A 13,802-nucleotide genomic window follows, 5' to 3' on the forward strand; every position below is an offset into this window, starting at 1 on the left:
AGATCCTTCCTACCCCCATCCTGGGCGGTGGTCACGACAGACGCGAGTCTGTCAGGGTGGGGAGCAGTTTTTCTCCACCACAGGGCTCAGGGTACGTGGACCCAGCAGGAGTCCACCCTTCAGATCAATGTTCTGGAAATCAGAGCAGTGTATCTTGCCCTACTAGCCTTCCAGCAGTGGCTGGAAGGAAGGCAGATCCGAATTCAGTCGGACAACTCCACAGCGGTGGCATACATCAACCACCAAGGGGGGACACGCAGTCGGCAAGCCTTCCAGGAAGTCCGGCGGATTCTGATGTGGGTGGAAGCCACAGCCTCCACCATATCCGCAGTTCACATCCCCGGCGTAGAAAACTGGGAAGCAGACTTCCTCAGTCGCCAGGGCATGGACGCAGGGGAATGGTCCCTTCACCCAGACGTGTTTCAGGAAATCTGTCACCGCTGGGGGGTGCCGGACGTCGACCTAATGGCGTCACGGCACAACAACAAGGTCCCAACCTTCATGGCACGGTCTCGCGATCAAAGAGCGCTGGCGGCAGACGCCCTAGTGCAAGATTGGTCGCAGTTCCGGCTCCCTTATGTGTTTCCACCTCTGGCACTCTTGCCCAGAGTGCTACGCACTTCTAAGGCCACCCTGGCTCGATGGATCAAAGAACCAATTCTTGAAGCCTACCGTTCTGCTGGGCTTCCGGTTCCATCAGGGCTGAAGGCCCATTCTACCAGAGCCGTGGGTGCATCCTGGGCATTACGACACCAGGCTACGGCTCAACAGGTGTGCCAGGCAGCTACCTGGTCGAGTCTGCACACTTTCACTAAACATTATCAGGTGCATACCTATGCTTCGGCGGACGCCAGCCTAGGTAGAAGAGTCCTGCAGGTGGCAGTTGCCTCCCCGTAGGGGAGGGCTGTCTTGCAGCTCTATCATGAGGTATTTCTTTACCCACCCAGGGACAGCTTTTGGACGTCCCAATCGTCTGGGTCTCCCAATAGAGCGCCGAAGAAGAAGGGAATTTTGTTACTTACCGTAAATTCCTTTTCTTCTAGCTCTTATTGGGAGACCCAGCACCCGCCCTGTTGTCCTTCGGGATTTTTGGTTTGTTTGCGGGTACACATGTTGTTCATGTTGAACGGTTTTCAGTTCTCCGATGTTACTCGGAGTGAATTTGTTTAAACCAGTTATTGGCTTTCCTCCTTCTTGCTTTTGCACTAAAACTGGTGAGCCAGTGATCCCACTGGGGGTGTATAGCCAGAAGGGGAGGGGCCTTACACTTTTTAGTGTAATTGCTTTGTGTGGCCTCCGGAGGCAGTGCTATACACCCAATCGTCTGGGTCTCCCAATAAGAGCTAGAAGAAAAGGAATTTACGGTAAGTAACAAAATTCCCTTCTTTGTCCTCATCCAGTTCACCAATGTGAAAAGGACTTGCACTTGTTAGATCTTGTGAGAGCACTCCGGCTCTACATTTCTCGTACGGCGCCCCTGCGCCGCTCGGATGCGCTCTTTGTCCTTGTCGCTGGCCAGCGTAAAGGGTCGCAGGCTTCCAAGTCAACCTTGGCTCGGTGGATCAAGGAACCAATTCTTGAAGCCTACCGTTCTTCTGGCCTTCCGGTTCCTTCAGGACTGAAAGCCCATTCTACCAGAGCCGTGGGTGCGTCCTGGGCATTGCGGCACCAGGCTACGGCTCAGCAGGTGTGTCAGGCGGCTACCTGGTCGAGTCTGCACACTTTCACGAAGCACTATCAGGTGCATACCTACGCTTCGGCAGATGCCAGCTTAGGTAGGCGAGTCCTCCAGGCGGCGGTTGCCCACCTGTAGGAAGGGGCCGTCTTTCGGCTCTATTACCGGGGTATTCTTTACCCACCCAGGGACTGCTTTTGGACGTCCCAATTGTCTGGGTCTCCCAATGGAGCGACAAAGAAGAAGGGAATTTTGTTTACTTACCGTAAATTCCTTTTCTTCTAGCTCCAATTGGGAGACCCAGCACCCGCCCCTGTTCCCTTCGGGCTGTTGTTCTTTTGTGTACACATGTTGTTCATGTTGAATTGTTCTTGGTTCATGGTTTAAGTTCTCCGAACATCCTTCGGATTGAATTTACCTTAGACCAATTTATAAGTTTCCTCCTTCCTGCTTTTGCACCAAAACTGAGGAGCCCGTGATGCACGGGCGGGTGTATAGGCAGAGGGGAGGGGTTTACACTTTTAAGTGTAATGCTTTGTGTGACCTCCGGAGGCATAAGCTATACACCCAATTGTCTGGGTCTCCCAATTGGAGCTAGAAGAAAAGGAATTTACGGTAAGTAAACAAAATTCCCTTCTTCTTTTTCGCTCCTAATTGGGAGACCCAGACAATTGGGGTGTATAGCTACTGCCTCCGGAGGCCACACAAAGTATTACACTTAAAAGTGTAAGGCCCCTCCCCTTCTGGCTATACACCCTCCCGTGGGATCACGGGCTCCTCAGTTTTCATGCTTTGTGCGAAGGAGGCACACATACACGCATAGCTCCACTGTTTAGTCAGCAGCAGCTGCTGACTATGTCGGATGGAAGAAAAGAGGGCCCATATGGGGCCCCCAGCATGCTCCCTTCTCACCCCACTTTTGTCGGCGGTGTTTGTTAAGGTTGAGGTACCCATTGCGGGTACAGAGGCTGGAGCCCACATGCTGCATCCTTCCCCATCCCCCTTAGGGCTCTGGGTGAAGTGGGATTTACCGGTCTCCAGGCACAGAGACCGTGCTCCGTCCACAGCCCCTGGGGAATCTGCTGGATATGGAGCGGAGTATCGTCAGGGACAGGGCCCTGCTACGACAAGGTACTCTGTGTCCCCGTACAGTCCGCGCGCACACTGCAGCATTGCTGGGTGTGTTAGCGCGCCGGGGACAACAGCGCTGCGCGCTGGTGCCATTCCTATCTACAGCTTTGCTGAGAGGGGACATGTATTGAAGCTGCCGCGCGGCCACTGTTGTCAGCGCTGCGGCGCGGCTGGGACTTGTGGTGCGCCGGGGACTTCCGCGCTGGCCGTGCATATATCACGGCCGCGCTTATTACTCGAGTCCCCGGCTTTCTGCGGCCTAGTTTCGTTTCGTTCCCGCCCCCAGGCCTGCCAGTCAGGGGAAGGGCGGGACGCTGTATAGAATGTCAGCGCAGAGGGCTGGAGTCTGCTTTGCATACTCCAGCCCTCACACTGGGCACAGTGGGACGCCAGTTTCCCGCACTTTGTTTGAGGCACGCCCACGATCCCTCTCTTCACAGGACGCCGGCAGCCATTCCTGTGTGCAGTCTGAGCTGGAGAGAGGAGACTGGGAGACCCAGACACGGGATTCTGGTGCCCACACACCCGCTTTTCAGCGGGCGGTAAGCTGCCCTCAAGGGCTGACCCCACTGGTGCCGAAGTGTATATTGTATTTTATGCTTGCAGCTTTACATTGCACTGTACGGTCGCTGGGGATCCTCTGCTATATACCCTCCTAGATTCTCAGAGGACACAACAGCATGTCGACTGCAAAAAGCAAAGGTGCCAAGGCACAGGCTTTCTATGCTGCTTGTACCGCTTGTGGGGCTGTTCTACCGGCAGGTTCCACTGACCCCCACTGTGTGCAGTGCTCGGCCCCTGTGGCACTTGCTCGGCCGGGGCCTCTGCTGGAGGTGACCCAGGCAGAACCTCCTGTAAATACTGTCCAGGTGACAGGGACGGAGTTTGCAGTCTTTGCTGACAGATTGTCTGTGACTATGACTAAAATTCTTGAAACATTGCAGTCTAGACCAGTACCTCAGGCCATGGACACTGTTAACTCATTGCTCCCTGGTCCCCCTCAGTCGGAACAGCTCCGGGATCCGGGGGTGTCTCTTGCATCCCAGGGTGATGGCTCTGACACGGACGACAGTCCCAGACAGCCTAAACGAGCTCGCTATGAGCGGCCCTCGACTTCATCACACTGGTCAGGGTCCCAGCAGGAGGACTCTCTGTATGATGAGGTGGAGATGGCTGATCAGGATTCTGATCCTGAGACCGCTCTCAATTTGGATACACCAGATGGTGACGCCATAGTGAATGATCTTATAGCGTCCATCAATAAAATGTTGGACATTTCTCCCCCTGCTCCTCCTGTGGAGGAGACAGCTTCACAGCAGGAGAAATTCAATTTCAGGTATCCCAAGCGTAAATTAAGTGTTTTTCTGGACCACTCTGACTTTAGAGAAGCAATCCAGAAACACCACGCTTATCCGGATAAGCGTTTTTCCAAGCGGCTTAAGGATACACGTTATCCTTTTCCCCCAGACGTGGTCAAGGGCTGGACCCAGTGTCCCAAGGTGGATCCTCCAATCTCCAGGCTCGCAGCTAGATCCTTAGTTGCAGTGGAAGATGGGGCGGCACTTAAAGATGCCACTGACAGGCAGATGGAGCTCTGGTTGAAATCCATCTATGAAGCTATCGGCGCGTCGTTTGCTCCAGCATTCGCAGCCGTATGGGCACTCCAAGCTATTTCAGCTGGTCTTACACAGATGGACACGGTCACACGTACATCTGCTCCGCAGGTGGCACCCTTAACCTCTCAGATGTCTGCATTTGCGTCTTACGCGATCAATGCTGTCCTAGACTCTACGAGCCGTACGGCAGTGGCGTCCGCCAACTCCGTAGTTTTACGCAGAGCCTTGTGGTTAAGAGAATGGAAGGCAGATTCTGCTTCCAAAAAGTGTTTAACCAGTTTGCCATTTTCTCGTGACCGACTGTTTGGGGAGCGCTTAGATGAAATCATTAAACACTCCAAGGGTAAAGATTCGGGGAGCGCTTAGATGAAATCATTAAACACTCCAAGGGTAAAGATTCATCTTTACCTCAGCCCAGACAAAATAAACCCCAACAGAGGAGAGGACAGTCGGGGTTTCGGTCCTTTCGAGGCTCAGGCAGGTCCCAATTCTCCTCGTCCAAAAGGACTCAAAAGGATCAGAGGAGCTCAGATTCTTGGTGAACTCAGTCACGGCCAAAAAAGACAGCCGGAAGACCCGCTACCAAGGCGGCTTCCACATGACTTTCGGCCTCCTCTCTCCGCATCCTCGGTCGGTGGCAGGCTCTCCCGCTTTGGCGACATTTGGCTGCCACAGGTCCAAGACCGTTGGGTGAGAGACATTCTGTCTCACGGGTACAGGATAGAGTTCAGTTCTCGTCCTCCAACTCGCTTCTTCAGAACTTCTCCACCTCCCGACCGAGCCGATGCTCTGCGGCTAGCGGTGTCCACTGTAAAAGCGGAAGGAGTGGTGACCCCCGTTCCTCTTCTGGAACAAGGTCACGGTTTTTACTCCAATTTGTTTGTGGTGCCAAAAAAGGACGGGTCTTTCCGTCCTGTTCTGGACCTAAAACTGCTCAACAAGCATGTGAAAACCAGGCGGTTCCGGATGGAATCCCTCCGTTCCGTCATCGCCTCAATGTCTCAAGGAGATTTCCTAGCATCAATAGACATCAAAGATGCTTATCTCCACGTGCCGATTGCTCCAGAGCACCAGCGTTTTCTACGCTTCGTTATAGGAGACGAACACCTTCAGTTCGTAGCCCTGCCTTTCGGTTTGGCGACAGCTCCAAGGGTCTTCACCAAGGTCATGGCAGCAGTAGTAGCAGTCCTGCACTCTCAGGGTCACTCGGTGATCCCTTATTTGGACGATCTACTTGTCAAGGCACCCTCTCAAGAGGCATGCCAAAACAGCCTGAACGTTGCGCTGGAGACTCTCCAGAGTTTCGGGTGGATCATCAACTTTTCAAAGTCAAATCTCACCCCGACCCAATCGATAACATACCTTGGCATGGAGTTTCATACTCTCTCAGCGACAGTGATGCTTCCGCTGGACAAACAGCGTTCACTACAGACAGGGGTGCAATCTCTCCTTCAAGGCCAGTCACACCCCTTGAGACGCCTCATGCACTTCCTAGGGAAGATGGTTGCAGCAATGGAGGCAGTCCCTTTCGCGCAGTTTCATCTGCGTCCACTACAATGGGACATTCTCCGTCAATGGGACGGGAAGTCGACGTCCCTCGACAGGAACGTCTCCCTTTCTCAGGCGGCCAAGGAATCTCTTCAGTGGTGGCTTCCCACCTCATTGTCAAAGGGAAAGTCCTTCCTACCCCCATCCTGGGCGGTGGTCACGACGGACGCGAGCCTGTCAGGGTGGGGAGCGGTTTTTCTCCACCACAGGGCTCAGGGTACGTGGACTCAGCAAGAGTCCACCCTTCAGATCAATGTTCTAGAAATCAGAGCAGTGTATCTTGCCCTACAAGCCTTCCAGCAGTGGCTGGAAGGCAAGCAGATCCGAATTCAGTCGGACAACTCCACAGCGGTAGCATACATCAACCACCAAGGTGGCACACGCAGTCGGCAAGCCTTCCAGGAAGTCCGACGGATTCTAACGTGGGTGGAAGACACGGCTTCCACCATTTCCGCAGTTCACATCCCAGGCGTGGAAAACTGGGAAGCAGACTTCCTCAGTCGCCAGGGTATGGACGCAGGGGAATGGTCCCTTCACCCGGACGTGTTTCAGGAGATCTGTCGCCGCTGGGGGATGCCGGACGTCGACCTGATGGCGTCACGGTACAACAACAAGGTCCCGGTTTTCATGGCACGGTCTCACGATCACCGAGCTCTGGCGGCAGACGCCTTAGTTCAAGATTGGTCGCAATTCCGACTACCTTATGTGTTCCCACCTCTGGCATTGTTACCCAGAGTGCTGCGCAAGATCAGGGCCGACTGCCGTCGCGCCATCCTCGTCGCTCCAGACTGGCCGAGGAGATCGTGGTACCCAGATCTGTGGCACCTCACGGTAGGCCAACCATGGGCACTACCAGAACGACCAGACTTGCTATCTCAAGGGCCGTTTTTCCACCTGAATTCTGCGGCCCTGAACCTGACTGTGTGGCCATTGAGTCCTGGATCCTAGCGTCTTCAGGATTATCTGGAAATGTTATTACCACCATGAGGCAGGCTAGAAAACCATCCTCCGCCAAGATCTACCACAGGACGTGGAAGATATTCTTATCTTGGTGCGCGGCTCAGGGAGTTCCTCCCTGGCCTTTTGCATTGCCTACTTTTCTTTCCTTCCTGCAATCCGGGTTGGAAAAAGGTTTGTCGCTCAGCTCCCTTAAAGGACAAGTCTCAGCGCTATCTGTATTTTTTCAGAAACGCCTAGCACGACTTACTCAGGTGCGCACGTTCCTGCAAGGAGTTGGTCATATCGTCCCTCCTTACAAGCGGCCGTTAGAGCCCTGGGATCTGAACAAGGTTCTAATTGCTCTCCAGAAGCCGCCTTTCGAGCCTATGAAGGATGTTTCCCTTTCTCGTCTTTCACAGAAAGTGGCTTTTCTAGTGGCGGTCACGTCTCTTCGGAGAGTGTCCGAGCTAGCGGCGCTCTCATGCAAATCTCCCTTCCTGGTGTTTCACCAGGACAAGGTGGTTCTACGTCCGGTTCCTGAGTTTCTCCCTAAGGTGGTATCCCCCTTTCATCTCAATCAGGATGTCACATTACCTTCCTTGTGTCCTCATCCAGTTCATCAATTTGAGAAAGGTTTGCATTTGTTGGATCTGGTCAGAGCACTCAGGATCTACATTTCCCGCACGGCGCCCTTACGCCGCTCGGATGCACTCTTTGTCCTTGTCGCTGGTCAGCGTAAAGGGTCGCAAGCTTCCAAATCCACCCTGGCTCGGTGGATCAAGGAACCAATTCTTGAAACCTACCGACCGTTCTGCGGGGCTTCCGGTTCCTTTAGGGCTGAAGGCCCATTCTACCAGAGCCGTGGGTGCGTCCTGGGCATTACGGCACGAGGCTACGGCTCAGCAGGTGTGCCAGGCGGCTACCTGGTCGAGTCTGCACACCTTTACCAAGCATTATTAGGTGCATACCTACGCTTCGGCGGACGCCAGCCTAGGTAGACAAGTCCTTCAGGCGGCGGTTGCCCACCTGTAGGACAGGGCTGTTTGACGGCCCTATCACGAGGTATTCTTTTACCCACCCAGGGACTGCTTTTGGACGTCCCAATTGTCTGGGTCTCCCAATTAGGAGCGAAAAAGAAGAAGGGAATTTTGTTTACTTACCGTAAATTCCTTTTCTTCTAGCTCCAATTGGGAGACCCAGCACCCGCCCTGTTTTCTTAGGGATTTTTGTTTTTTTCGAGTACACATGTTGTTCATGTTGAATGGTTTCAGTTCTCCGATGTTTCTTCGGATTGAATTTGTCTTTAAACCTGTTATTGGCTTTCCTCCTTCTTGCTTTTGCACTAAAACTGAGGAGCCCGTGATCCCACGGGAGGGTGTATAGCCAGAAGGGGAGGGGCCTTACACTTTTAAGTGTAATACTTTGTGTGGCCTCCGGAGGCAGTAGCTATACACCCCAATTGTCTGGGTCTCCCAATTGGAGCTAGAAGAAAAGGAATTTACGGTAAGTAAACAAAATTCCCTTCTTTGCAAGTATGTTTTAATTCCTGTCTTTTTTTAAGTTCTTAAAGGGAACCAATCATCAGGATTTTCATATATAACCTAAAGCCTGTTCTATACTGGCACTATCAGGCTGATTCTATACATACCTGTAGTGGTCAGCTCGGATGTTTAGATATTGAAATCCAAGAAAGTAAAGTTTATAAAATCGGCAGGTTCTTGAGTGACACCAGCTGAGGATCAGATAATATCTGGGGGGTATTCATACTTATCCCCTCTCCCTGTTAGAATTAGCATATCTCTGAATACTCCCCCCAGATATTATCTGCTCCTCAGCTGCTGTCACTCAAGAAGCTGGTGATTTTATAAACTTTACTTTCTTGGGTTTCAAAACCTAAACATCCGAGCTGACCACTACAGTTGTGTATAAAATCAGCCTGATAGTGTCAGTATAGCACTGGCTTTAGGTTATATACAAAAATTCTGGTGATTGGTTCCCTTTAAGTTTGTTGTCAATCAGTAGAGAACAATGTAGTTAACCTGCATAGTCTACCCAGTCCTGCTGAAAAGTAGATGCCAGTTTATCCAGTCTAGACAATGGTCTGTGCCCTACAGTCATCAGTAGCTGTTCCGATCGGCAATACAGGGCACTTGTATCCCCGTTTGAATGGAGCGGCAGTGCACATTCTCGACCACTGCTCCGTTAATTCATTATGAGGCTGCAGACCCCTTTTTCCACCAGCTTCAGAGCATGATTAAAGTGGCGGTTGGACAGCTTACCGTTCACTCCATTTTGTATCTGGGATAAAAGTTCCCCAATCTGGGATTCGGCTCCTAGCAGACACTCACCGATCAGTAAGTTATCACCCATCCTGTGAATAGGTGATACCTAGTTTTCACCAGAGAACTTTTTTAAGAAGCTAAGAGTCTGACTCGTAACTAAGTATGTTTCTGTTTCAGAGCTGTATCAATACCTCCTGTACGGGATCTGGCTCCATTACTACAACCACTAACTCGCCTGCCTTATCAGAGGGGAAACTTCCTCCGTCCGAACCACACAGCCCATTCCACCTCCAACAGCCACAACCACCTGGCAGGCTGAATACTCTGATACCACCTCTGCTCAATCCATTGCTTACTGCTGGATTGTTAGGTAGGCAAAATAGACTTCAGGTGTTGCTGGAGATGCTTATCTTCAGTCTATTCATTAAAATCGATTAGAATTTTCTGAATTCAGATTAACCACATGATGAATCCATTTACTAATGAGGCAGTTGGAGTTACTCCATACTTTGTTTTTGTTTTAGTAGTGTCAAGCTTTTCAGAGGTTCACAAACCTGTCCCAACAGCGCTTTTGTGCACGCTTAAAAAGAGGGACACCGCTGGATCATAGGCCAGACAGCATCCATAGTGTCACCATCTGTCTTATTATAGGGAATTTCCCATCAAGGGTTCTGTCTGAATCATGTATTTTAGAGATTTACATGGAAACCCCGGTGTAGGCGCTCAGCGTAGAGTGCAAGATAAATGTAAACTGAGCCTTACTTTGATCTTTGGGAGGAAGAATGAACAAATCAACAGCAGGTCAAGACTTTATTTTTTATTCCGTTCACTGTGTTGTAAAAGTTATTTTAGACTGCTTTAATCTTCTGTTTGGTGCGATTACAACGATACCAGATTCATATAGTTTTTTTTATGTTTGGCTACTATCATACACTGTGAAAACGTATATTTATGTAAAAAGAAAAAAGTACATATTTGATATTGTCCCGTCCGAACAACCCAACATATAAAGCTGTAACAATATTTAACTGCTTCAGTGAACACCGTAAATAAAAACTGTGGCATAAAACTATGGTATTTCATAAACTTGCCAAACAAAAAGTGGAATAAAACACAATCAAAAAGACGAATGTAAATCGAAATGGTATAGCTGGAAACATCATGTTGTCCTGCAAAAAAACAAGCAGTCAAACAGTTCCATTAGCAGAAATAGTTATAGCTTTCAGAGTAGACTGATTCAAAACAACATATATGTGTGTGTGTGTGTGTGTGTGTGTGTGTGTGTATATGTATGTATGTATGTATGTATGTATATTATTGAATAAAAGTTTTATAGCACACAACATAAAAAAAGAAATGTTGTTTCGATGTAATCGTACTGACCCGATGAATAAAGCTCTCATATCACTTTTACCACATGTGGAACGGCTTAAAAAAAACAATACCCAATTTGGTGGGGGGGGGTTTCGTTGTGCCTACTGAAAATCGAAATAGAAAGCAATTAAAAAAAATGTTATGTGCCCGAAAACGAGAGAGAGAGCAAAATCCCTCTCCCAGGCTCCTGAATATTGCGATCGATATCAATCACGGCATTTAGGTGTTTAAGTAGTTTAGGGCGGTGCAGGGACTGCTCCTTGCTGTGATAGCTGAGGCTTGGCTTTCACTTAAGCCGTGCTCCCGGAGAGCATCACTCGGGCACAACTCTGTTGGGAACCCCTTCCCAACCATGACGTATGGTACATCATAGATCGTGAAGGGGTTAAGGAACAGCCTCCTCAAATTTAATGCCGTAAATTTTGCAGGAATAAAGCCAGTCTGATCCTTACCTACTAGCTGGGTAACCGCTTTAATGAGGCGGTGCTCCAGAACTTGGGTCAAATTTTTAATGTTTGTCATTACTAAGGAGATGAGCCTGTAAGATTCCGTAAGTAAAGGGTCTTTACCAGGTTTTGGTAGCACTAGAACGACTGCCGCTGACATTGATTTAGAGAGTTCCCTCCTCTCCAATGATTGCTGCAAAACTTGAAGCAGTCTAGGCAGGAGGATCTCCTTATGTTCTTTAACCCCTTCACGACCACGGGCAGTAAAATTACGTCCTATTTTAACGTGACTTAACGACCAGGGACGTAATTTTACGGCCTAAAGTTCATTTGATTGCCGTGGCCATAGCAACGGCTTTCAAATGATGTCCCCTGCTGTTTCTTACAGCAGGGGACCTTTGCTTCACCCCAGGGGGGGGTGGCATCGCCACCCCCCATCGACGATCGATGTGATTGGCTGTTAAAATCTGAACCGCCAACCACATCTTTCGCACTGATTTCGGTAAAAATAATGCCGGAATTAGTGCGATAGTGCCCCCAGCCCCTGCAGCACTGATTGGAGCGATCGTGCTATGACGCGCAATCGCTCCAATCAGTGTGCAGTGGGGCGGTCTGATCTGCCGGTGGCCGCCCTCCCCAGGCCTGTGCTGGTCTGGGGACCCTCCCCCAACATGTCTGCAGCGTGCAGCACTGGCTGGTACTAGTGGTACCACGCCACCGCTGCTGCTGCCGCTGCTGTCACGGAGCAGGAGCAGGAGCGGTGAGTATTGTGCTCACCTTGCAGCCCCTGCGAGCTCTTGTGATTGCTCCTGCGCGCTTCCGTAATGGCCCCTGCTCGTGCCCCCCTGCGATCTGCCCCCCCCGACATCCCGATCTGCCCCCCTGACATCCCGATCTGCCCCCCGCCATCTCTATTCTGCAGCTTCTCCGGTATCTCCCTCCTCTTCTGCTCTCCTTGCAGCCCCTGCGCGCTCTTGTGATTGCTCCTGCGCGCTCCCGTAATGGCCCCTGCCCGTGGCCCCCTGCGATCTGCCCCCCCCCCCCGACATCTCGATCTGCCCCCCCCGACATCCCGATCTGCCCCCTCCGACATCCCGATCTGCCCCCCCGATATCCCGATCTGCCCCCCGCCATCTCTATTATGCAGCTCCTCCGGTATCTCCCTCCTCTGCTCTCCTTGCAGCCCCTGCGCGCTCCCGTAATGGCCCCTGCCCGTGCCCCCCTGCGATCTGCCCCCCGACATCCCGATCTGCCCCCCGACATCCCAATCTGCCGGCCTCCCCCGTGATCTCTATTCTGCAGCTCCTCCGGTATCTCCCTCCTCCTCTGCTCTCCCCCTCCCCCCTCTGCTCTCCCCCTCTGCTGTCCCCCACCCCCCCTCTGCTGTCCCCCACCCCCCCCTCTGCTGTCCCCCCCCCCCCCTCTGCTGTCCCCCCGACCTCTGCTGTCCCCCCGACCTCTGCTGTCCCCCCGACGTCCTCTTACCTGTCTTCACCGGCCGATCACATCTGCCTCCATCGCTGGGTCCTTCTTCCTGGGTCTTCTGCTGAGCTGTCCAACTTCCTGTTTGCTGCTGCTGTAAAGGTGTTCCTCCTGCTAATCCTCTGGGTACTGTGAGTATAACTTTTTTTTTTTTTCTTTTTTTTTCCTCTATCCCCTGTCCATTTTTACACCTCGTGCGTCCCGCCGAGCGCTGCTCAGGGATGCAGATAACGGATCGGCATCCCTTCTCAATTTTTGGCATGACTTTTTTCCGTATCCCCGACGCTTTTTGTATCGCAGCCGTCTGTGCGTCCGGCCGAGCGCTGATCAGGGATGCAGATAACGGATCGGCATCCCTGCTCAATTTTTGGCGTGACTTTTTTCCGTATCCCCGACGCTTTTTGTATCGCATCCGTCTGTGCGTCCCGCCGAGCACTGATCAGGGATGCACATAACGGATCGGCATCCCTGCTCAATTTTTGGCGTGACAAAAAGCATCAGGGATACGGAAAAAAAAGTCACGCCAAAAATTGAGCAGGGATGCCGATCCGTTATGTGCATCCCTGATCAGTGCTCGGCGGGACGCACGGACTGATGCGATACAAAAAGCGTCGGGGATACGGAAAAAAAAGTATCGCATCTGTCCGTACGTCCCGCTGAGCGCGGATCAGCATCCCTGCTCAATTTTTGGCGTGACTTTTTTTTTTTTTCCGTATCCCCAGCGCTTTTTGTATCTCATCCGACCGTGCGTCCTGCAGCGGCCGATCAGTGCACTGCGTCTGTGCGTTTGAAAAGTCAAATGGCGTTCCTTGTCTTCTGAGCCCCGCCATGCGCCCAAACAATTGATTTCCACCACATATGAGGTATCTGCGTACTCGGGAAAAATTGCACAATACGTTTTATGGTGCATTTTTTCCTGATACCGTTGTAAAAAGAAAAAAAAAAGATACCTTGTTGCTGCAAAAATTTTAAAAAAAATAAATAATTTTCACGGTTCAACGTTGTCAACTTTCAGTGGAGCTCCTGGGGGTACAAGGGGCTCACTAAACATCTAGATAAATTCCTTGAGGGGTCTAGTTCCAAAATGGGGTAATTTGTGGGGGAGCTCCACTGTTTAGGCACCATAGGTGGGGTCTAAAAACGTGACATGGCGTCCGCTAATGATTCCAACCAATTTTGCTGTCAAATGGTGCCTTTCTCTTCTGAGCCCCGCCATGCCCCCAACAATTACTTTCCACCACATGTGAGGTATCTGCGTACTCAGGAGAAATTGCACAATACGTTTTATGGTGCATTTTTTCCTGATACC

The 13,802-nt window shown here is 51.2% G+C and overlaps 1 protein-coding gene across 1 annotated transcript in view; it reads left to right on the forward strand.

Moving 5' to 3' along the window:
* Window positions 1–13,802, forward strand: part of MBD6 (methyl-CpG binding domain protein 6) — a 123,646-nt gene that overhangs the window by 68,946 nt on the left and 40,898 nt on the right. Inside the window, exon 8 of the mRNA XM_075337078.1 lies at window positions 9,369–9,561. Within this exon, the coding sequence (XP_075193193.1) occupies window positions 9,369–9,561 (193 nt within the window). The remainder of the gene's footprint in view (window positions 1–9,368; window positions 9,562–13,802) is intronic.

The sequence above is a fragment of the Anomaloglossus baeobatrachus genome, chromosome 2, assembly GCF_048569485.1.
Source record: "Anomaloglossus baeobatrachus isolate aAnoBae1 chromosome 2, aAnoBae1.hap1, whole genome shotgun sequence".
Lineage (NCBI taxonomy): Eukaryota > Metazoa > Chordata > Amphibia > Anura > Aromobatidae > Anomaloglossus > Anomaloglossus baeobatrachus.